Source organism: Microcaecilia unicolor, chromosome 5, assembly GCF_901765095.1.
Source record: "Microcaecilia unicolor chromosome 5, aMicUni1.1, whole genome shotgun sequence".
In the NCBI taxonomy this organism is placed as follows: Eukaryota; Metazoa; Chordata; class Amphibia; order Gymnophiona; family Siphonopidae; genus Microcaecilia; species Microcaecilia unicolor.
Genome location: NC_044035.1, coordinates 262,820,570 through 262,845,366, shown reverse-complemented (window position 1 = coordinate 262,845,366; position 24,797 = coordinate 262,820,570). Strand labels below are relative to the sequence as shown.

Below are 24,797 nucleotides of genomic sequence, written 5' to 3'. Positions count from 1 at the left end.
GTGTTCTATTCTGGTTGCTGCATCTCAAAAATGAAGTGGAATTAGAAAAGGTACAGAGAATGGTGACAAAAATGATAAAGGGAATGGGATGACTTCCCTATGAGGAAAGGCTAAAGCAGCTAGGGCTCTTCAGCTTGGAGAAAAGGCGGCTGAGGGGAGATATGATAGAGGTCTATAAAATAATGAGTGGAGTTGAACGGGTAGATGTGAAGCATCTGTTTACGCTTTCCAAAAATACTAGGATTAGGGGGCACGCGATGAAGCTACAATGTAGTAAATTTAAACGAATCTGAGAAAATGTTTCTTCACTCAACATGTAATTGAACTCTAAAATTAGTTGCCAGAGAATGTTGTAAAGGCGGTTAGCTTAGCGGAGTTTAAAAAAGGTTTGGACAGGTTCCTAAAGGAAAAGTCCATAGACCATTATTAAATGGACTTGTGGAAAATCCACTATTTCTGGGATAAGCAGTATAAAATGTTTTGTACTTTTTTGGGATCTTGCCAGGTATTTGTGACTTGGATTGGCCACTGTTGGAAACAGGATGCTGGGCTCGATGGACCTTTGGTCTTTCCCAGTATGGCAATACTTATGTACTTTTTCTGGGCATTGACTCCTAATGTGGAACCTTTCATTATGTAGCTTTTGTTTGGGCTCCTGTTCCTTGCATGCATCACACTTGTGCTTGCTCACACATTTCACTTGCTGACATTAGAGTGCTTATTTTCTAATCTAATATTAACATTTTATTCTGCTTAACCTAATAAAGCTCAAGTCGGATCACAATACAAAGTAAAACATGGACAAGCCCATTGAAATAACCTATGTAACTTTGTCAGTCTGTGTGCTTTGAAAATGAGCCTCTAAATGTCATCTGCCATTTGGATGCCCAGTCTCATAAGGCCCTCTTGTAATTTTTCACAATCCTATTGTGAATTAACAACTTTGAATATGTTGTCAGCAGATTAACCACCTTACTTGTTGTTCCCATTTCCAGATAATTCACACGGAAAATCGAGTTATAATGTTTTACATCAACAAATAAGGCAGCTCAGGGTGTATGTCTCTGTCATGAGACAACCAGGTTATACAGTCTAGTCTGATCCCTATATGCCAGCTTTCAAGCAACATTACATCACCAACATTCTGAGCTGCAACCTTGACCCTAATGAATAATCTTTTGACACTGCATTGATGGTGCCCCTCTTCATTTGTTGGCCCGACCAACTATCTTGTTTGAGGAGACACTCTTAAAAAAAAAAAAAGGGTTTAATTCAGTACCTTAATATCTTCATTTTATTGCAGTTAATAAGGATCATTAACTACAATGGCTAGGGATGTTATGAATGTGAACATTTGTACTGCAATTAAGTTTCTTGCTTTGGCTTAGTTATTCTTTCCAGTGATGAAGAAGGAGAATCTCCTGAAAGTCCGAGTGCTGCCATTGTACGTTTGGAGACTCTGCAGAGGGAGATACCTGACAGTGAGGACACTGCAATGACTGCTATTCCACCTACATCAGAGCAATCACCAGCCAGCATCCAGGAAGGAGAAACTGGGCACACTATGGTAAGGCAGCATCTCTTTAGCTCGACACTAGCTACCAAGGTGTAAAACACTACATAAAGCAGTTGCACTGTATACTTGCAGTTGACATGTTTGTTCAAATTAGAAGAATGATCTAAAATGTTAGCAATGAATAAGAAGTTCTACCTACCTATTTTGGAGCTGTAAAATTATTTGTATTCAGATGAAAATAAATTAAGCACATGATGCAGTCACTGAAAGCTGAACTGATTAGATTGTAAGCTCTTTTGAGCAGGAACTGTCTCTTACATGTTCAAGTGTACAGCACTGTGTATGTATAGTAGCGCTGTAGAAATGATAAATAACAGTAGTGGAGAAAATCAGTGCTAAATCTTTAATTTTTGCAGATGACATCACAGTCTTATTTCCTATATCTTGAGATAGAAATAATGCACTGAATGGGATAAAATCATGGTTGGATCTGATAGATAATTGGGAATGGGTATTATCTCATAGGTTGAAATTAAACAGAGAAAACCACATTTTTGTGGATAAGAATACCTGATAAAATCTGGAGTAACCCATCATATATAGTTGACGATAAATATACATTTGATTCTTCTTCTCAGATTTTGGGGGTGCACGTGAATAGCCAGTTACTATGGACATATAGGTTAAAAGAGTAACAAAAAACTCATGTTATTAAGGAAGCTTATAACAATTAGGAAGTATTTTGAATTAACCACATTTAGACTGATAGCTCAATTCCTGCTGCTGTTTCGAGATGGACTATTGTAATATTGTTTACTCTGGATGTTCAGTCTTTAATTAAGAAATTACAGATAGTCCAGAATACTGCTGTAAGGTTGATATATTTTGTCCATAAGTTTGATAGAATTGCTCCTTTTTTTTCTCAGACTGTGTAGGTTACCTATTGAGGTTACCTTGAGTATTGCGTTCAATTCAGGTTGCCGTATCTCAAAAGAGATATAGCAGAATTAGAAAAGGTTCAAATAAGAACGACCAAAATGAAAAAGGGGATGGAACTCTTCTCATATGAGGAAAGGCTAAAGAGTTTAAGGCACTTCAGCTTGAAAAAGAGACAGCTGAGGGGGGAATATGATTAAGGTCTATAAAATCCTGAGTAGTATAGAACAGGTAGAAGTGAATTGATTTTTCACTGTTTTAGAAAGTAGAAAGGCCAGGGGACACTCAATGAAATTACATGAAACATGGAAAAGAAAATAAGGGGGTCAACAGGGTCGCGGAAGGGGGGTACAGGGGTCCGTGACGCGGTGCGGGGGGGGGTGAAAACGGAGGGAGGGCGGAGTCTGGAACAGCGAGGGAGGGTGGGGGATGGCCTTGCTAGCACCCGTTTCCTTCCCTTCAGAAACGGGCATTTTTTTCTAGTTTTTTTAGAATGCTGAACTTAATCTAAACAAATATGCTAAAAATCTAAAGGATAAGCGCATAGTACAGTGGAAAAAGCCTATTACACAGTATTTCTCAACCACGTTTAATAATAGACTTAACATTTATAATCTGTTCTCTTAAGTTAAATACAGAGTATAATTTACTTTTCCAAAAGCAGACATCCATCATAAATACTGGTCAGTTTCAGACTTTCTTCAATCTTTCTTATCAAAAGACCTTTATTTGTCAGTATATTTAAAGAAGAAGTCTGTAGTAAACAACTTCTGTTTGTACATACTGGCCTTCTTTTCACAGTATGAAGTCGAATCTGCTAAGCTAGCATTGGTCAGTAACTCACTTGACAATTTCTTACATTTTTTCAGACAAAATGTTAATTCTAACTTTTCCAGATTTGCATTTCACACTGCAGTTTGTCGAAATAGCAAGGGGATGTGTTTTGGGCAGGACTAGGGAGGGTCCAAAAGTAAGGACGTCCATCAGGGATTTTCAATGGAAAGAAACATCCATATATAAAAAGAGGGATGTTTTTAGCTAGACCTGTTTGTCATCTCCAGGTTATAAACGGTTGCTCTAATTGAGCAGCTGACCACTGGAGGGATTAAGACATGACCCTTGCTTAACCTTCTAGTGGTTGCTGTCCCCTTTCCCTCTCCCCTGAAAGTGAAACTGAAAATGGAAACCAGGTTCTGTGTCATATGCAGGCATTATGGCCATTCTGAACAAAGCAGCAAGAAGGTCAGATGATTAGATTAGTGGCTAGTGCAGTGGACTGTGAACCAAAGGACCGTAAATAATTCTGAGACTTCCAGAGCTAGAAAAATACCTACTGTCAGTGGCGTTCCTAGCTTGGATTGCACCCGGGGCGGATCGCCGATGTGCCCCCCCCCCCAGCCTGCGAAATTACACCTTCCTCCCCGGTGAAATGACCCCCCCCCCCCGGGTGCACGCCGCTGGGGGGGGGGGGGGGTGGTGCTGCGGCGCGCGCCTGTGGGCTCCGACTTCGCTAACTTCCCTCGTTTGCTGCAGCTCCCTCTGCCCCGGAACAGGAAGTAACCTGTTCCGGGGCAGAGGGAGCTGCAGCGAAGTTAGCGAAGTTGGAGCCCACAGGCGCGCGCCGCGGCACCCCCCAGTGGCGTGCACCCGGGGTGGACTGCCCCCACCGCCCCCCCCCCCCCCTTGGTACGCCACTGCCTACTGTACCTAAATATATGACACCTGCAAGAAGTGGTGTACATTCAGGTAAAGTAGGTATTTTTCAGGTCCTGAAGGGATTACATTTACAAAGAAGAATTAAAAGCAGGGTTTGAATCTGTGCCCCTTGGTTTACAGTCCACTGCACTAAGCACTAGGGTCCTCTGGTTTGCAAAGACATCTGTGTGTCCATATTGTTATAAAATTTAGGTCTTTTTACCACCATCCCAATATTCATACATGTCCCGGGAAAAGATTGTAATGATAAAAGACCAAGGCTGCGCACGTTTGAGAAAAGCAATTTATTAACTTACCAATAGAGTATACACAATCAATATAAATTTCTCATAGGAGTACAGTTTGCTTATACTAAAGTATTGGCTGAAAACTCTCTCAAACATTTACTAATCATATACTGTTTCTATTTTGTGTAGTATATGCAAAGTCCTTTCAAGAGAGATTACTTAGTTCCCTTCACTCTTCATTTATTTCTCTTGTGTTGTACAGCCAGAAACTCCCTGCTATTCTATCTATCTCATGTTCTGTTTCCTGAACTCCTGAGCACATACCATTCTGATTACAGTCATGTCTTGTCAGTTTGGTCAGCTTTCACCTTTAACAACATCCCTTGATCCATAACCGTGTTGCCATTTCATCAATATTTTTGAAAATGATGCCAGACAGACATTCATGTTTTGGGGTTTATTTTTTGCCGTTTTAAAAGTGGGATGTTTCACTTAGGAAAGTGCCTGTTCATTTTGAACGTAACATAAGCATACCCATACTGGGACAGACCGAAGATCCATCAAGCCCAGTATCCTGTTTCCAATAGTGACAAATCCAGGTCACAAGTACCTGGCAAGATCCCAGAACAGTAAAACAGATTTTATTCTGCTTATCCTAGAAATGAGCAGTGGATTTTCCCAAGTCCATTGTAATAATGACATATGGACACTTCTTTCAGGAAATTATCCAAATCTTTTTAAAACCCTGCTACGCTACCTACTTTTACCACATTTTCTGGCAATTAATTCCAGTACTCGTTGAGTGAAGAAATATTTTCTCTGGTTTGTTTTAAATTTAGTCGCTTCATTGTGTGCCTCCTAGTCGTCGTATATTTGGAACGAGTAAACAAGCGATTTACCTCTACCTGTTCCACTCTACTCAGTATTTTGTAGACCTCTATCATATCTCTTCTCAGCTGTCTCTTCTCCAAGCTGAAGAGCCCTAGCCTCTTTAGCCTTTCCTCATAGGGAAATTGTCCCATCCCCTTTATCATTTTTGTCGCACTACTCTGTTCCTTTCTTAATCTTCTGTTTCTTTTTTGAGATTTGGAGACCAGAATTGCACACAATATTCGAGTTGTGGTCACACCATGGAGCTGTACAAAGGCATTATTCTCATTTTTGTTTTCCATTCCTTTCCTAATAATTCCTAACATTCTATTTGCTTTCTTAGCTGCCGCTGCATACTGAGCAGAGGGTTTCAACGATGACACCTAGATCTTTTTCCTGGGCAGTGATTCCTAATATGAAACCTTACATCACGAATGTACAGTTTTGGTTCCTCTTTCCCACGCTCATCACTTTGCACTTGCTCACATTAAATGTAATCTGCCACTTGGATGCCCAGTCCTCTTGCGATTTTTCAGAATCCTCTTGCGATATAAAATGTTCAATAATTTTGTGTCATCAGCAAATTTAATTACCTTACTAGTTATTCCCACCACTAGATCATTTATAAATATGTTAAGCAGCACAGACCCCTGGGGAACCTCACTATCTATTCTTCTCAATTGAGAATACTGACCATTTAACCCTACTCTCTGTTCTCTATTGTTTAACCAGTTCTTAATCCATAATAGGATATTCTCCGATGACAAGCAGGCTGGATTATACTCACAACTGGGTCGACTTCTGCGTCGGCCCAGGAACCGGCATTTGTCATAGCAGAAAGAGAAACTTTGCTAGAGCCTTCTGGCGTGTGTGCACGGACTAACTTCCCGCCCGCTGCACAAGCGCGTACCTCAGTTTCTTTTTTGCCGCGGCAAGGTGCAGCAGTTTCATTGTGTGCTCCTTGTTACTGCCTGGGAGAAGAGCCTTCTGTTTTGCTACTCGACTTTTTTGTTGCGTGTATTTTCCCCTTATTTATTTTCTTAAAAAAAAAAAAAAAAAAGAATCCTTTATTTTCACCCTCTGTGTCGGGAAGCCGTCCAGATGTGGCTTTGGGTACGCCGTCATGGCATGTTTCTCCAAGCCACTTATCTGGCAGGTGTAAACAACAGTCTGGCCGACAGGCTGAGCACGGTAATGCAACCTCACGAGTGGTTGCTAAATATGGGTGTCGCCTGCAAGATCTTCCAAGCGTGGGGCACCCCCTTAGTGGATCTTTTTGCCACTCATCTGTTCCAGACTTCAGGCCCATGACAGACTAGCGTCAGATGCCTTTCTCCTACATTGGGGAACAGGCCTTCTGTATGCGTATTCTCCCATACCTCTAGTAGGGAAGACTTTGTTGAAACTCAGGCAAGACCGCGGAACCATGATCCTGATTGCACCTTACTGGCCGCATCAGATTTGGTTCCCTCTTCTTCTGGAGTTGTCCTCCGAAGAACCCTGGAGATTGGAGTGTTGTCCATCCCTCATCACTCAGAATGAGGGGTTGCTTCTACATCCCAACCTCCAGTCTCTGGCTGTCACAGCCTGGATGTTGAGAACTTAGAATTCGCCTCCTTGGGTCTTTCAGAGGGTGTCTCCTGGGTCTTGCTTCCAGGAAAGATTCATTGAAGAGGTGTTACTCTTTTAAATGAAGGAGGTTTGTCGTCTGGTGTGACAGCAGGGCCCTAGATCCTCTCTCTTGTCCTACATAGACCCTGCTTGAATACCTTCTTACACTTGTCAGAGTCTGGTCTCAAGACCAACTCCGTAAGCGTTCATCTCAGTGCAATTAGTGCTTATCATCGGCATGTAGAGAGCAAGCTTATGTCTGGACAGCCTTTAGTTGCTCGCTTCTTGAGAGGTTTGCTTTTGTCAAAGCCCCCTGTCAGACCTCCACCAGTGTCGTGGGATCTCAACGTCGTCCTCACCCGGCTGATGAAAGCTCCTTTTGAGCCACTGAATTCCTGCCATCTGAAGTACTTGACCTGGAAGGTCATTTTCTTGGTGGCTGTTACTTCAGCTCTTAGGGTCGGTGAGCTTCAGACCCTAGTAGTGGATGCACCTTATACTGAGTTTCATCACAACAGAGTAGTCCTTCGCAGGCACCCAAAGTTCCTGCTGAAGGTGGTGTCGGAGTTCTTTTTGAACCAGTCGATTGTCTTGCCAACATTTTTTCCCCGTCCTCATGCCTACCCTGGCGAAAGCAGATTTGCACATCTTGGACTGCAAGAGAGCATTGGCCTTTTATGTGGAGTGGATGAAGCCCTTCAGACAGTCTGCCCTGTTGTTTGTTGCTTTTGATCCCAACAGGAGGGGAGCTGCCATCGGAAAACGCACACTCTCCAATTGGCTGGCAGATTGCATATCCACGTATGCCCTAGCTGGGCTGACTCTGGAGGGCCATGTCACGCTCATAATGCCAGAGCCATGGCTGCGTAGGTGGTTCACTTAAAGTCAGCCTCCATTGAATAGATTTGCAATGCTGCAACGTGGTCATCAGTCCACACATTCACATCTCACTACTGCCTTGAGCAGGATACCCGATGCGACAGTTGTTTTGGACAGTTGGTGCTGCAGAATCTGTTTGGGGTGTAGAATCCAACTCCACCCACCTAGGCCTATTTTATTCTGTTCCAGACTGCACTCTCAGCTAGTTGTATGTAGTTTCAGGTTAATCTCTGTTTTGTCCTCACCGTTGCGAGGCACAGTTGACCAATGTTCATTGTTTTGCGTGAGCCTGGATGCTAGGGATACCCCAGTTGTGAGTATAATCCATCCTGCTTGTCTTTGGAGAAAGTGAAGATACTTACCTGTAGCAGGTATTCTCCGAGGATAGCAGGCTGATTATTCTCACAAACCCACCCACCTCCCCTTGGAGTTGTTTATTTGTTTATGTTTTTAAACGTAACTGAGGTATGCACTTGCGCGGCGGGTGGGAAGTCAGTCCGCGCATGCGTGGTGCGCACTGCACGTGCGCTAGAAGTCTCTAGCAAAGTTTTTCTTTTTGTTATGGCAAATGCCAGTTCCCGGGCCGATTTGGACGTTGACCCAGTTGTGAGAATAATCAGCCTGCTGTCCTCAGAGAATACCTGCTACAGGTAAGTATCTTCGCTTTACCTCCTATCCCATGACTTTCTAATTTCCTCAGGAGTCTTTCATGAGGTACTTTGTCAAATGCCTTTTGAAAATCCAGATACACTATATCGATTGGCACGTGTTTATTCACCTCTTCAAAGAAATATAGTAGATTGGTGTTGCAAGATTGCCTTGACCAAATCCATGTTGTCTTATGTATATGCTCTGTAATTTTGTTCTTTTTAATAGTCTCTACCATTTTGCCCAGCATTGATGTCAGGCTTGCTGGTCTGTAATTTCCTGAATCACCTCTGGAACCCTTTTTAAAAATTGGTGTTACATTGGCCATCCTCCAATCTTCTGGTATCATGCTTGATTTTAAAGATAAATTACATATTACTAACAATAGCTCTGAAAGTTCATTTTTCAATTCTATCAATACTCTGGGATATATACCATCCCAGTCCATGTGATTTGCTAATCTTCAATTTGTCAGATTGCTCCATTACGTCTTCTATATTTACAGAGATTTGTTTTAGTTTCTCATCAGCATTGAATACCATTTCTAGCAGTGGTATTTCTCCCATATCTTACTTGGTGAAAACTGAAGCAAATAATTAATTTAGTCTCTCCGCTATGGCCTTGACTTCGCTGAGTGCCCCTTATACCCCTTGTTCATCTAACGGACCAACTGACCCTTTTATCGGCTTCTTTCTTCTAATATACCTAAAAAGGTTTTTACTATTTGTTTTTGCCTCAAACACATTCTTCTTTTCAAAGTCCTCTCTTTGTCTTCATTATCAGCACTTTGCATTTGACTTGCCATTCCTTATACTGTACCCTATTATTTTTGGTCAGATCCTTCTTCCATTTTCTGAGGGATTTTCTTTTAGCTCTAATAGTTTCCTTCACTTCACTTTTTAACTATTCCAGCTGTTGTTCGGCTTTCCTTCCTCCTTTTTTTAATACATTGAACATATCTGGTCTGGGCTTCCAGGATGGTATTTTTGAATAGCATCCATGCCTGATGTAATTTTTTGACCTTTGCAGCAGTGGCGTAGCCACAGGTGGGCTTGGGTGGGCCAGGGCCCACCCATTTATGGCTCAGGCCCACCCAACAGTAGCACATGTTTAGTGGTAACTGGTGGCAATCCCAAGCTCTGCCAGCTGAAGATTTTTCCCTGATGATAACGAAAACGCTACTCTCCACGACACCTGCGCATGCTCAGTTTTCAGTGCATGCCTGCTGCCAAGGTGGAAAGAAGCGTTTTCCCACCAGCTGAGAATTTTTTTTTTTTTTTTTTGGGGGGGGGGGGGGGGGGGGGGGTGAGGGGAGAACACTTGGTGCCCACCCAATTCTTGCCTAAGCCCACCCAAAATCTGTTGTCTGGCTACGCCCCTGCTTTGCAGCTGCTGCTCATTTTTCATTATTCTCCTCATTTTATCATAGTCTCCTTTTTGAAATGTAAATGCTAACATTTTGGACTTCCTTTGTGTATTTTACTCCAGAGATTATATCAAGTCTGATTATATTATGATCAACTAGTAAAAAAGGCCTGTTTCTGACACAAATGAAACGGGTGCTAGCAAGGTTTTCCTTGGAGTATGTATGTTTGAGAGAGTGTGTGAGAGTGAGTGTGTGAGAGAGAGTGAATGTGCGAGTGTGTATGTGTGACACAGAGAGAGAGTGAGTCTGGGTGCGAGTGTGTCTGTGAGAGACAGTGTGTGTGTGAGAATGAGAGTGTGTGCAAGTGTATGTGCGTGAGTCACAGTGAGTGTGAGAGAGTTTGTGCTTCACACAGTTACAGTGTGTGTGAGAGAGTGTGTGTGAGACAGAGTGTGGGAGAGTATGTGTGCGATACACTCTCTGTGAGACTGAGAGAGTGTATGAGACCGAGAGAGTGTGTGAGAGTGGCAGAGGCCCCCCCCCTCTCTGGTCTGAGGACCCCCTGGCCCCTTCCCCCTCTGAGGGCTGAGGACCGCCCCTTTCCGCCCCCCTCTCAGGGCTGAGGACCACCCCTCCCCCTCTCAGGACTTAGGACCCCCCACCCCCCCCCTCTGGTCTGAGGACCCCGTTCCCCCCACCCCCCCATATGTGGTCTGAGGACCCCGTCCCCCCCCCCCCCGCCCCCCGTGCAGAAGCAGGCTTGTGAAGTCATTGAATAAGAACCAAAGTCATCTTACTGTTTGTTTTTGGGTTTTGCAGCCTTTTCGGCGTTTTTCTTCACCTTCTGTTTCACTGCTTTAGGTTTAGCCGGGCTATTAGCAACTTTTTTGTGTTGAAACGCTTTCCGTTGTGTGGGGCTTTTTGTTTTGTTTTTTGTAGGGGCTGCTGACGGTTTCTTGCCTGTCTTCGGCCTCTCTTTAAGTCCCGCCGATGCTGATGCCGCTTGAAGCAAGTTTTTTTTTTCCTCCACGTCGTAGCCCGACGCCGCCAGAGCCTTCTTCAGGGCAGCCAGGGACATAGCGCTGCGCTCGTGACTTGCGTGCTTTTGCCGCTGCAGCCAGCTTCTTCACATTTTTGTTCGCCGTGCTTGGAGCCAGCGCCATTGCCATCGCCAGGTGTCTGCCACTGCCAGTACAGAGCCCCGCGAAAACGCAGCATGCGGCCAAGATCCTGTGAGATAAAAGAAAGCGGTGACGTGTGGTGCGAAGGTTGCTCCTTAAATGTTTGGAGGGGGCGCGCGGCGGCATTGCGGAGCGAAGTAAGTCTTTTTTTTTTTTTCAGTACCTGCCCTCGACGTCATGAGGGTTTGATGCGAGGGCGGGGCGGGTGAGTGATGCGATTGGGTGAGTGTCAGTGCTCCGCCTTCGACGTCATCATGTTGTGACGTGAAGGCGGGGCACACACTCATGGGGGAACAGCGATCTACACAACTACGGAAGTTGGAGACTTGCAGGTTTTTGGATTCATTAGAACGTTGGAGTTGTGTTTTATGTACTGATGGGGCGTGTCTGAGTGAGGGTAAGTGGTGCTGAGAGCCTAGCCTACGGACAGTACAGGGCTTCAGTGCTTCACTGCCACGGACTGAGCTTCAGAACGTTGGAGGTGGGAATTATTTATATAGATGTTATCAAGTGGCTTCAGCACCATTACTTGTCTAGAATTGTTCCCTCTCTTGTTGATTCCTGAACCATCTGCTCCATAAAGCAGTCTTTGATTTCATCAAGGAATTTTACCTCCCTAGCATGCCTTGATGTTTTCATTTATTTATTTATTAGGATTTATTTACCGACATTTTGAAGGAGTTCACTCACCCAGTCAGTATCAGGGTAATTGAAATCACCCATTATTATTGTGTTCCCCAGTTTGTTAGCCTCCCTAATTTTAACATTTCTCCATCTGTCTGTTCATCCTGGCTAGGTGGACGGTAGTACACTCCTTTCACTATCCTTTATACTTGGAATTTCTATCTATAGGGATTCCAAGTTGTGTTTTTTTGTCCTGCAGAATATTTAATCTATTCGATTCAAGGCCCTCCTTAACGTATAATGCTACCCGTCCAGCAAGTTGATCCACCTTATCACTGCAGTATAATTTGTACCCTGGTATTACAGTGTCCCATTGGTTTATCTTTCTTCCACCAGGTCTCAGAGATGCCTATTATATCTATCTTTTCATTTAGTGCAACATATTCTAAGTCTCCCATCTTATTTCTTAGGCTTCTGACATTTGCAGACAGATATTTCAAACAATGTTTGTTGTTTCTATTTCAGTCCACAAATGTTCTTCTCATAGCCATAATCGAATTACATAAGTAATAAGTATTGCCATACTGGGACAGACCGAAGGTCCATCAAGCCCAGCATCCTGTTTCCAACAATGGCCAATCCAGGTCACAAGTACCTGGCAAGATCCCAAAAAAGTACAATACATATTATGCCGCTTATTCTAGAAATAAGCAGTGGATTTTCCCCAAGACCATTTTAATAATGGTCTATGGACTTCTCCTTTAGGAAGCCAGCTAAACCTTTTTTTAAACCCCGCTAAGCTAACCGCTTTCATCACATTCTCTGTAAACGAATTCCAGAGTTTAATTACACGTTGAGTGAAGAAATACTTTCTCCTATTCCTTTTAAATTTACTACTTCGTAGCTTCATTGCATGCCCCTTAGTCCTAGTATTTTTGGAAAGAGTAAACAAGTGATTCACATCTACCCATTCCAGTCCACTCATTATTTTATAGAGCTCTATCATATCTCCCTTTTTCTCCAAGCTGAAGAGCCCTAGCCGCTTTAGCCTTTCCTCATAGGGAAGTTGTTCCATCCCCTTTATCATTTTCGTTGCCCTTCTCTGTACTTTTTCTAATTCCGCTGTATCTTCTTTGAGAAGCAGTGACTAGAATTGAACACAATATTTGAGGTGTGGTCGCACCATGGAGAGATACAAAGGCATTATAAAGTCCTCATTTTTGTTTTCCATTCCTTTCCTAATAATACCTAACATTCTATTTACTTTCTTAGCCACCGCCGCACACTGAACAGAATGTTTCAACGTATCATCAATGATGACACCTAGATCCCTTTCCTGGTCGGTGACTCCTAATGTGGAACTTTGTATCAATTAGCTATAGTTTGGGTTCCTCTTTCCCACATGCATCACTTTGCACTTGCTCACATTAAACGTCATCTGCCACTTAACACTAACCACCCCACTTGCAGAAAACAACATCATACCCATACTACACAATCATCATATATTGATTCAATACACCATACCTCACCAAACTGATAACAACCTAAACAAAGGAAGAACACTTACATGCGAACAACCACAACAGAAGGGAAAGAAGGGCCCAAACGAACTCACTTCAACAAAGAAACGACAACTAACAAAAGTCCACTTAACACCAAACACAGAAGACCCATTCCAAACAATCCAAGTGGGCTATGTCAACGCCAGATCCGCTGTAAATAAAGCAGCTATACTAACAGACTGGATCATGTCAGAAAACCTCGACCTACTGTTCCTCACTGAAACTTGGATCCATGACCAAAAGGATCCTATAATCCTAGACCTGTGCCCTCCAGGATACGAAATCACATACTGGACCAGAAAAGAAAAGAGAGGCGGAGGCATAGCACTAATCTATCGGTCCCACTTTACCACCGAAACCACTGCTGAGTCCATAACACCTCAACTTGAAATTGGCGCAATCAGAATCCACAACAAAACCCTAGGGGATCATTTGAATTGTGTCTTGTTTTACAGACCTTCAGGTAATTGGAACGAAGGCCAGACCAACTTTATGGACTTCATTTCAAACACGTGTAACCAACTCCAATACACTAGTACTAGGAGACATCAACCTTCACTTAGAAGACCCAAACTCTATCAACGCACGAGAATGTAAGGAATGTCTCCGTTTATGCGATCTCAAATGGCCACAAATGCAAGCAACCCCCACGTCAAAGGGCACACACTTGATCTCATTTCACACAGACTCTCAACAGACCAGAACCTAACAATAACAAATATGAAATGGACAAAGACACCCTGGACTGACCACTACAAACTAAACTTATCCCTACATTGGCGGAAGAAGGGTATACAATGGATACTAGAACACACATCCAACAGCACAAGAGGTCAAGTAGACACAAAAACATTCTGGCAACTAATGTACAATAATGAACCGGCAACACAAACAGACTCCATATACTACCTCATAGAATGGGACAAAAGATGCAAAAGCATACTAGATGAAATTGCGCCCTTACGAACAAGAACCCCACGCAAGCAGAAATCGACACCATGGTTCAATGATGAACTGAAAAAGTTAGAAACACAAACCAGGAAACTCGAATGAGCATGGACCAAAACAAAAGATGAACATACACTGAACACATGGAAACAAATACAAAGAAAATACAAATATGCAGTAAGACAGGCCAAAAGATCATACTATAAAACCAAAGTAGGGACAGATTACAAACACTTGAAGAAATTATACCAACTCGTGAACAAACTCCTAGACACCAGCTTGGTCACTACCACGAATACAGACATCCCATCTGCAGATAAACTTGCGAAGTACTTCAATGAAAAAAATCGTAAACCTAAGCAATACGCTACCTCAGAACAACACCGACATTGAAAACTTCCTTAATGAATCAGACCCAACTATTGGAGAATACCCGGCAGATCGGACCTGGTTAAACTTCGCCCTCCTTACCGTCAAAATGGTTACCCAGGCGATTAGTAGGTTTTCCAACACTCATTGTAAACTAGATACCTGTCCCAGCTACCTAATGAAATCCGCCCCTGACCGCTTCATAGCAGACCTCACATCCCACCTAAATTACATGTTTCAGCAAGGCCGCTTCCCTAAGGAAAATGGCGTTCTCTGAAGACACTCAGTCTGGCATCCAAGCCTCCAAATTGCCCACCGGGAGCGCAATCCTTCAGCTCCCAGCACAAGCAGGTCCTTTGCAGAGGAACTCTCCGCCTTTCTAAAGTCCAATGTAGTCGAACCCGTTCCACCAGGGGGAAAAGGGCTGGGATTCTATTCCAGGTACTTCCTTGTACAAAAGAAAACGGGGGATGCGTCCCATCCTAGACCTAATGGCCCTGAACAAATTCCTAGTCCGAGAAAAGTTCAGGATGGTTTCCCTGGGCACCCTTCTTCCCATGATTCAGGAAAATGATTGGCTATGCTCTCTGGACTTAAAGGATGCCTATACTCACATCTCGGTGCTCCCACCTCATAGGAAGTACCTTCGATTTTGACTGGGAACTCAGCACTTTCAGGACTGTGTACTACCCTTTGGCCTAGCATCTGCGCCCAAGGACTTTAGAAAGTGCTTGGCAGTTGTCGCAGCATTACTACGCAGACTGGGAGTGCATGTCTTCCCTTATCTCGACGATTGGTTTGGTAAAGAACACTTCGGAGGCAGGGGCTCTATGATCCAAGCAGATGACGATTCAATTGCTGGAGCTACTGGGGTTTGTAGTAAATTATCCCAAGTCCCACCTTGTTCCAGTGCAAAAATTGGAGTTCATTGGAGCTCTGTTGGACACACGGACGTCTCGAGCTTATCTCCCTCAGGAAGGGCAGACAATCTCCTGGCCCTAGTGTCCTCTGCTTGAGCGTCTCAACAGATCACAGCTCGGCAGATGTTGAGACTTCTAGGTTACATGGCTTCCACAGTTCATGTAACTCCTATGGCACGTCTACACATGAGATCAGCTCAATGGACCCTAGCTTCCCAGTGGTATCAAGCTGCGGGGGATCTAGAGGATGTGATCGAGCTGTCCACTGACTTTCGGAATTCCCTTCAGTGGTGGACAATTCGATCCAATCTGACCTTGGGACGTCCATTCCAAATTCCTCAGCCGCAAAAAGTGCTGACGACGGATGCATCCCTCCTGGGGTGTGGAGCTCATGTAGATGGACTTCACACTCAGGGAGCTTGTTCCTTTCAGGAGAAGGATTTTCAGATCAACTTCCTGGAATTACGAGCGATCTGGAACGCTCTCAAGGCTTTCAGAGATTGGCTGTAAAATCAAATTATTCTAATCCAGACAGACAATCAGGTTGCTATGTATTACACCAACAAGCAGGGGGGCACCAGATCTCGCCCTCTGTGTCAGGAAGCCGTCAAGATGTGGCTATGGGCTCACCATCACGGTATGTTTCTCCAGGCCACATATCTGGCAGGTGTAAACAACAGTTTGGCCGACAGACTGAGCAGAATCATGCAACCTCATGAGTGGTCACTCAACATGGACGTTGTCCGCAAGATCTTCCGAGCGTGGGGCACCCCCTCGGTGGATCTTTTTGCCACTCAATTCAATCGCAAAGTCCCTTAGTTCTGTTCCAGACTTCAGATGCTTTTCTCCTACATAGGGGGGCAGGCCTTCTGTATGCGTATCCTCCCATACCTCTAGTAGGGAAAACTCTGCAGAAACTCAGGCGAGACCGCGGAACTATGATCCTGATTGCACCTTTCTGGCCCCGTCAGATCTGGCTCCCTCTTCTTCTGGAGTTGTCCTCCGAAGAACTGTGGAGATTGGACTGTTTTCCAACCCTCATCACTCAGAACGAGGGGTCGCTTCTACATCCCAACCTCCAGTCTCTGGCTCTCACAGCCTGGATGTAGAGAACTTAGAAGTTGCCTCTTTAGGTCTTTCTGAGGGTGTCTCCTGAGTCTTGCTTGCTTCCAGGAAACATTCCACAAAAAAGTGTTATTCTTTTAAATGGAGGAGGTTTGCCGTCTGGTGTGACAGCAAGGCCCTAGATCCCTTTTCTTGTCCTACATGGACCCTGCTTGAATACCTTCTACACTTATCAGAGTCTGGTCTTAAGACTAACTCCGTAAGAGTTCATCTTAGTGCAATTAGTGCTTACCATCAACATGTAGAAGGTCAGCCTATCTCTGGACAGTTGTTCGCTTCTTGAGAGGTTTGCTTTTGTCAAAGCCCCCTGTCAAACCTCCGCCAGTGTCATGGGATCTCAATGTCGTTCTCACCCAGCTGATGAAAGCTCCTTTTGAGCCACTGAATTCCTGCCATCTGAAGTACTTGACCTGGAAGGTCATTTTCTTGGTGGCTGTTACTTCAGCTCGTAGAGTCAGTGAGCTCCAAGCCTTGGTAGTCCATGCACCTTATATTAAATTTCGTCATAACAGAGTAGTCCTTCGCATTCATCCTAAGTTCTTGCCGAAGGTAGTGTTGGAGTTCCATCTAAACCAGTCAGTTGTCTTGCCAACATTTTTTCCCAGTCCACGTACCTGCCCTGGTGAGGACAAGTTGCACACCTTGGACTGTAAGAGAGCATTGGCCTTTTACGTGGAGCGGACAAAGCCCTACCGACAGTCCGCCCAGCTGTTTGTTTCTTTTAATCCCAACAGGATGGGAGTTGCCATCGAAAAATGCACCATCTCCAATTGGCTAGCAGATTCAATTTCCTTCACTTACGCCCAAGCTGGTCTGACTTTAGAGGGCCATGTCATGGTCATAATGTTAGAGCCATGGCTGCGTCAGTGGCTCACTTAAAGTCAGCCTCCATTGAAGAGATTTGCAGGGCTGCAATGTGGTCATCAGTCCACACATTCACATCTCATTACTGCCTCCAGCAGGATACCCGACGCGACAGTTGGTTTGGGCAGTCAGTGCTGCAGACTCTGTTCGGGGTTTAGAATCGAACTCCACCCTCCTAAGCCCATTTCTGTTCTGTTCCAGGCTACACTGTTACCTAGTTCAATTTATTTTCAGTTCAATCTCTGTTACATCCTCGCCGTTGCAAGGCCCAATTGACCAATGTTCATTGTTTTGAGTGAACCTGGGGGCTAGGGATACCCCACACGTATGAATATGGAGCCTGCTTGTCCTCGGAGAAAATGAAGATACATACCTGTAGCAGGTATTCTCCGAGGACAGCAGGCTCAATATTCTTACACCCCTCCATCCTCCCCATTGGAGTTGTCTTCATTTACCTTCTTTGCTTTTTATTTAACTGGTTTAGTCAGGCTCACGTCGCAGGCGGGAAGCGGCTCACGCATGCGCGGTGCGCTCGCGCCCACACAACGGAGCATTCTAAAAACTTCTAGCTTTTTCTAAAGAAAAGTTCCGGTCTCCTGGGCCATCGCAGACGATGACCCACACATAAGAATATTGAGCCTGTTTTCCTCGGAGAATACCTGCTACAGGTATGTGTCTTCATTATATCCTACTCACCCCAATAGCAAAAGATACCAAGGAAAAAACAAACAAAATCACTAACTACCGTCCAGTAGCATCTATCCCGTTGGTGGTCAAACTGATGGAAAGCATGGTAACCAAACAACTTACAGATTACATAAACAAATTCTCAATATTACACGAATCACAGTCAGGCCTTCGCCCCCTCCACAGCACGGAAACAGTATTACTTACTCTTCTAGCCAAATTCAAGCAGGAAATAGCAACAGGCAAAAACATCCTTCTCCTCCTATTCGACATGTCTAGTGCATTCGACATTGTAAACCGTAATATATTAATAAAATTACTAGATAAGTTCGGGATTGGTGGAAACATACTTAACTGGATCAAGGGCTTGTTAACCACAAGAACATATCAAGTAAAATCGAATTCAAACACATCATCGCCGTGGAAAGCAGGTTGTGGAGTACCGCAAGGATCACCGCTATCACTGATCCTATTCAGCTTAATGATGACCCCACTTGCCAAGTCCTTATCCAACCATGGCCTTAACTACTACTACAAATCATTTCTATAGCATATATGCAGACGATGTCACAATATACATTCCTTACAAAACCATACTGACAGAAATCACCAACGAAATCAAGCTCGGCCTGAACATCATGGATTCATGGGCAAATGCATTTCAACTAAAACTCAATAAAGAAAAATTGTCTCATCCTCTCATCCCAACACAGCGCGGACATCTCCACAAGTATCAACACCCCAGATTACACCCTTCTATCTCAGACAGCTTGAAAATCCTTGGCGTTACAATGGACCGTAACTTAATACTAGAGAGCCAAGTGGCATCCAGAACAAAGAAAATGTTCCACTCAATGTGTAAACTGAAACGCTTGAAGGATTCTTCCCGAGGGAAACATTTCGCAACTTGATACAATCAATGGTACTAAGCCACTTAGATTACTGCAGTGGAATTTATGCGGGATGTAAAGAACAACCTTAAAGAAACTTCAGACCGCTCAAAACATGGCAGCTAGGCTTACCTTCGGAAAACCGCGATTTGAAAGCGAAAAACCTCTCCACGAAAAACTACACACTCCCAATCAAAGAACGCATCGCTTTCAAAATCTGCACCTTGGTTCACAAAATCATCTACGGAGAAGCCCAGAGTTACATGACAGACTTGATCGACTTACATCCGAATCAACACAATCTTATCTAAATCTGCACTACCCAAGCTGCAAAGGACTTAAATACAAAACAACTTATGTATCTAGTTTTTCCTACATAAGCACACAACTGTGGAACGCATTACCAAAAGCCTTGAAAACGACGTACAACCACCTAAACTTCCTGAAATCATTAAAAACTGTTAATATGTGTTGTAGCTTAAGGCCTATCCACTGGAATGGTGGTGGGCCAAGTTACAGGACTTTGGTCAGCTGAGAAGCCTTGACTAGGCCTGATAACCCACTAGTGGCATTACAGTTGAGAACCTGCACAAGCAGGACTATATGATGAGTCTTAATAAAACTTGGTACACCTTATAAATTGAATATAGCACATATGATGATTGAATAATGGATTAAAATGGATAAAATCTGGTTTTTAAAATGAAGTTTGTGGTACTCAGATCATAGGAGCATATGAAAGCTGATATGAAACTGGGATGTCAATAATAAGATATTTTTGTAAAAAGAAGATGTTGACAAAAGCGGAAACAGGTGCAGATATTTTTGTAATAAGAAATAACATGTTTACAATAGCGGAAATGTTTCAAAATAGCTAGAACAGGAAGGGAGATGGTACAGAAGGTACAGATGGACATCTGCCGGAAAATTGACTCAGAGGTTGGGCAATAATAAAAAAAAAAAGGGTCTTGCCATTAACTTGCATAGAGATCTTCGCCTATAAAAGGAGATGAGATTTAGACAGAAAGTGGGAAGTTTCCTCCAACACTTGACCGACAGCAGAACTCTGTCCAGTTGAACTCAGAATCGGTTTGATGAATGTACTGACCTGAAGACCGTATATTGGTGAGAATAAATACTTTATCTCTGGAAACTATCTTTGTCTTCATTTCTATATTTCTATTTACCTTCTACTTATCACTTGATCTACCAAGTAATCCACACACCAATAATACTGATTCCCTGAATTAATTTGGGTTGATTTTCAATATAATATATGTGGGAAAATAAAAGGATAAAGATTTACTTTGATGCTAATGGACAGAAAGTTATGGTGATGGGAATAAGGTTAGAACTGAGCCTTCTGATGCCTCCTCAACGCCAATTCCCTTGGGGAGGGATACCACTGGAACTCAGGGAGGCGTTCAAAGCAGACTGTGGAGGCGCAAACCCTCTCTACGTCTCCATGGAAATGGGTTTCCCCGGGTCGTAGAGAGGGTCGATAAAAAACAAAACCAACCTGTTTAAAAAGGCATACCCTACCGATCCAACTTAAATGCCTTATCTCTGCAACACAACCAAACTAAAGCACATAATGGACATAACACAACTCTTCCATTCTCCGATTCCCTAATGTGCCTGTGCCACATGAACTTGATCTTACCACAACATCACTCTGTGTTTGTTCACACCGGAGCCTGCAAAGGCCTCTCCGGTACTATGTAAGCCACATTGAGCCTACAAATAGGTGGGAAAATGTGGGATAAAAATGTAACAAATAAATAAATACATTTAGGTGCCCAGTCTCTCAGTCTCTTAATGTCCTCTTGTAATTTTTCACAATCCTCTTGCGATTTAACAACTTGAATAACTTTATGTTGTCAGCAAATTTAATTAGCTCAGTAGTTACTCCCATCTCTAGATCATTTATAAATATGTTAAAAAGCAGCGGTCCCAGCACAGACCCCTGGGGAATCCCACTATCTACCCTTCTCAATTGAGAATACTGACCATTTAACCCTACTCTCTGTTTTCTATCTTTTAACCAGTATTTAATCCACAATAGGACACTACCTTCTATCCCATGACTTTCCAATTTCGTCTGGAGTCTTTCATGAGGTACTTTGTCAAACGCCTTTTGAAAATCCAGATACATTTTTTCTGTTTGATTATGAATGTGAGAAGGATTTTTTTTTTGGACGTTTTCAGCAGGACTTTTTTTTTTTAATATTGACATCATCCTTTTCTTACCAGGTGGCAATGTCTGGAATTCTTTACCATCTTCAATTAGGCTGTTAGAAAACTATTTTATGTTTAGAAATGTGGTGAAGACTTTCTTGTTTCAATCTAGAATTTAGTTTTTGTCTATTGTAATTTTGAAAATGTTTGTAGCCTAAGATTCCGATACACATTCTGTAATGCTTGAAGACTAGGTTAATCCTAAGAATTACAACATGTGTATCTGGATCTGCATAGGTAATTGCGGAATACAAGAATCACATTAAATGTAACGTAATTACTGCCTAAGCATAGTGAGAGGAAAATATATTCTATGAATAAATCATGAAAATATATGCTCACTTAGTATGTTCAGTCATCTTATTTTTTAATTGATTTTATAGATTTTAGATGAACCGTTTGTTAGTAGTTCACATAAAACTACAACCTCACGGACTGAAGGCAGGATGCCGAAAAATTCACTGGTAGAAGTACAGTTCCTTACTATATATATTGGTAAAATGAAAGGAAGATCACAAGGAACAGTCAAGGTAAGTATTTACTGACTTCTAGTGATGATCTGGCTCCTTGGGATTTCTCTTTATCACGTATTTTTAAAGCATTGCTTTTGTTGTAATGAATTTTTTGGTTTAAATATGTTCAGTACAAATTTCAGTTTGTATTTCTCCCTTTCTCATATGTACACAGATATGCATCTGCTTGTAGATATCCTTAGTGCTGATCTAAGTGGGTTGAAAAATTTGTTCAAGAAAGACTGTTACGATCTGGTTTTGTCAGATGTGCAAACACTGATCAAATATATCAGCCCATTCCCTCTGTGCAAGAGAGTTTGGGCATTGTTTTGAATTATGCAAGGTGAAATTATGTGCCCTGATTTCTACTGTATGCCTGCTGTTATTCCATTATAACTGCAGATCACAACTTTGTGTAAACCATATCACTTATCTCACTATTCTCACTCCTTCAGTTTTGAGTGAGATGGGAGCTTTTTTGACATTACTAGCTGATTTCATATCTAGCCTTGATGCAGAAGTGGCCAGCTTTCAACCTTTTCATCAATTGGCCAAAGAGTGGCATGTTATTTTTTTTTTCTGAGTCCATATTGTCAGTTGAAACTGTTTCTTTGTTAAACATTCTTTTAGCTAACCATGTTCATTACTTAGGACCTAAATAAATTGAAATGTTTGCTATATTGTATCTGGAGAAATAAAATTTCTGGAATTGTTTTTATATTTTAAATTTATAAGAATTATAGACTTACAATCAGGAACAACTTGAATAAGAAAATTAGAAAATCACTTACAAAAAATAATCCAATACATAGCTTATAAAGCCAAATAAACAACAATTGTAATATGCGAGTTCTTTATAGGAGAGATTCACAAACAGAAAGCCCAGAAGGTAGTCAAAAAGGAAAAGAAAGCCATTGAAAAACCCACAACTTGGAGATGCCCATTCCCATTTATAGATCAAAACCCTACTTCCTTATATGCTGTATCATCTTAAATGTCCTCATTGTTCAGTCCTGTGGGCTGTGAGCATCCAAAAATGTTATGCAACTATAAAGGTTCAAAGAAGACATAATTCTTATTTGGAAGCTTAATCATACACCTAGAAGAAAATTTCAAAGAGAATGAAGCACCAAGAGGTACAACTTCCTGGTGCATTGCAAGAAATTTTTTTTCTGTTCCTGGGAATCCTTGCAGAGGTCAGGGAATAACCAAACTTTGTGACCAAGAAATAAAATATGTCTTCTTTGGAAAACGGTCTTGAAATATGATCTCTGTCCATTGGAAAACAAGAGACCATTGTAGTGGCTCAACTGTCCGCATCCCCACTAGACTCTTTCAACAGCCTGATACGGTCCAGGCTGTCTATCAAAACATTTCCAGTAGGGGAAACTTCCCCAGGTCCTAAAGTTTTCTTCAGAGAAGGGAGAAAAAGGCTTTATTTTAGTAGATGGTGGTTTGGGAAATTCAGGAGGAAACATTTCTTGTAGATATTTCTTAAACATATTCACAGGAGAAAAGAATGGAACCCTAGGGAAATTAAGAACTCTTTTAACTGGTCTATGTCTATTTCTTTGTTCTTATGTTCCGCTATATCCTCTTGAGTTCTAAGCCAGAAGTTACAAATTAAGAAGCCAGAACATTCTTGAGAAGTTCAAATAAAGCCTAATCTAATAGATGTAATTTAAGCAAATAAGCTTTCAGCATTTTATGAAATGTAAGATACACTGTTAAGGTTTGAATTTGTATTGGCAAAGCATTCCAAATTGATAGTCAAGTCTGCCAGAAAAAAATTATTTTTGACTTTAAACCTTTAGAATTAGGAAACTGCAGAGCGAATGAATTGCATAATGTCATAGATCTTAGCCTAGAAAGAGGACCAGTTAGCGTAGTTAGATAAAAAGGAGCAAGACCATATCTTAAAGATCACAATACACAACTTAAACTGAACTCTAGCCTCCGTCAGTGCAAGGATATTAACAGTGGTGTGACCCTATGGATTTATGAGCAGAATAATAGATCAATCTTGTAGCACAATTCTGAACAGTTTGTAACCTTTTCCGTAAAAATTTGGGACAACCTATATACATCACATTATAATAATCCAACTGAGCATGGATAATTTTGGACAACTATTTTAAAAGTTGATGGTTCTAAGTAGCCTCTTATTCTTCTCAGCTTCCTGTGGACAAAATGATTTGAGGGGCATGCTCTAAAGAAGATTTTTTTGTAGGTGGAATTCAACATTTCCATTACGCCCCAGGATTCAGTCCCGACAAATGGGTTGTGACCATCCGCCAGCAGGTGGAGATGAAGAACTCTAATGAGTTGTGCCTCATAAGCTCCTGTGCTTAGCAACCAAGCCAGTATTCTCTATCTCCAGCAGGTGGGATAGCAGCTTCTGTGCACTGTGGTGACTTCTGTATGACTTGCAGGTTCAGTAGAGTTTAGGGTTGAGAATATCCTGTGCCTTAGGTGTAAACCTAGTGGTCTAGGTTCCGCCCTGCTCCCCTGTTGCCTCTTTCTACCTCTCTATCTCGGTCTTCACGTGGTTCTTAAGGTTCTTCAGTCAGCCCCCTTTGATCCCCTTTGTTCAGCAACTATCAAAGAGCTTACTTTAAAGGCAGTATTTCTAGTTTCCATTTCATTGGCATGGAGAGTTTCAGGGATCCCTTTCTCCAATTTTCTGACTGGAGTTTCCTTGCGGACAGTTCCATCCTTTTTGACGAATATTGTATCTCCTTTTCATGTCAATCCGACTGTGTTTTCCCCTTCTTTTTCCAAGGAGTTCTATTCTCCACTTACCCCAGATCCAGAGCTGACCTGGGCAGCAGAAGCAAACTGAGACCCCTCAATGACTGAAACTGATAGCAGTCTGACAACCTGTCCGCTAGCCAGATGGACTGCTTTTCTTCAGTGCTTAGCTCCAGTAGTTTTGGCAGTAGCTCCAAGGTGTTCTCCCTCCTATGGTGCTAGAGTCCCTTCTGGGTCAGAAGTCACATCAAGCATTTTCACATCTCAACCATTTAACACAGATCCTTTCCTCTGAGCTGAGCATGACATTGAGTTTCAGTTTGAGCAAGTCTTCCTCTTCATCCAAAGCTGTGG

At 42.5% G+C, this 24,797-nt stretch overlaps 1 protein-coding gene across 1 annotated transcript in view; it reads left to right on the top strand.

The window, feature by feature from the left end:
- Nucleotides 1-24,797, top strand: part of SENP7 (SUMO specific peptidase 7) — a 231,010-nt gene that overhangs the window by 82,081 nt on the left and 124,132 nt on the right. Inside the window, exons 8-9 of the mRNA XM_030204142.1 lie at nucleotides 1,389-1,567; nucleotides 21,564-21,710. Coding sequence (XP_030060002.1) covers nucleotides 1,389-1,567; nucleotides 21,564-21,710 — 326 coding nt within the window. The remainder of the gene's footprint in view (nucleotides 1-1,388; nucleotides 1,568-21,563; nucleotides 21,711-24,797) is intronic.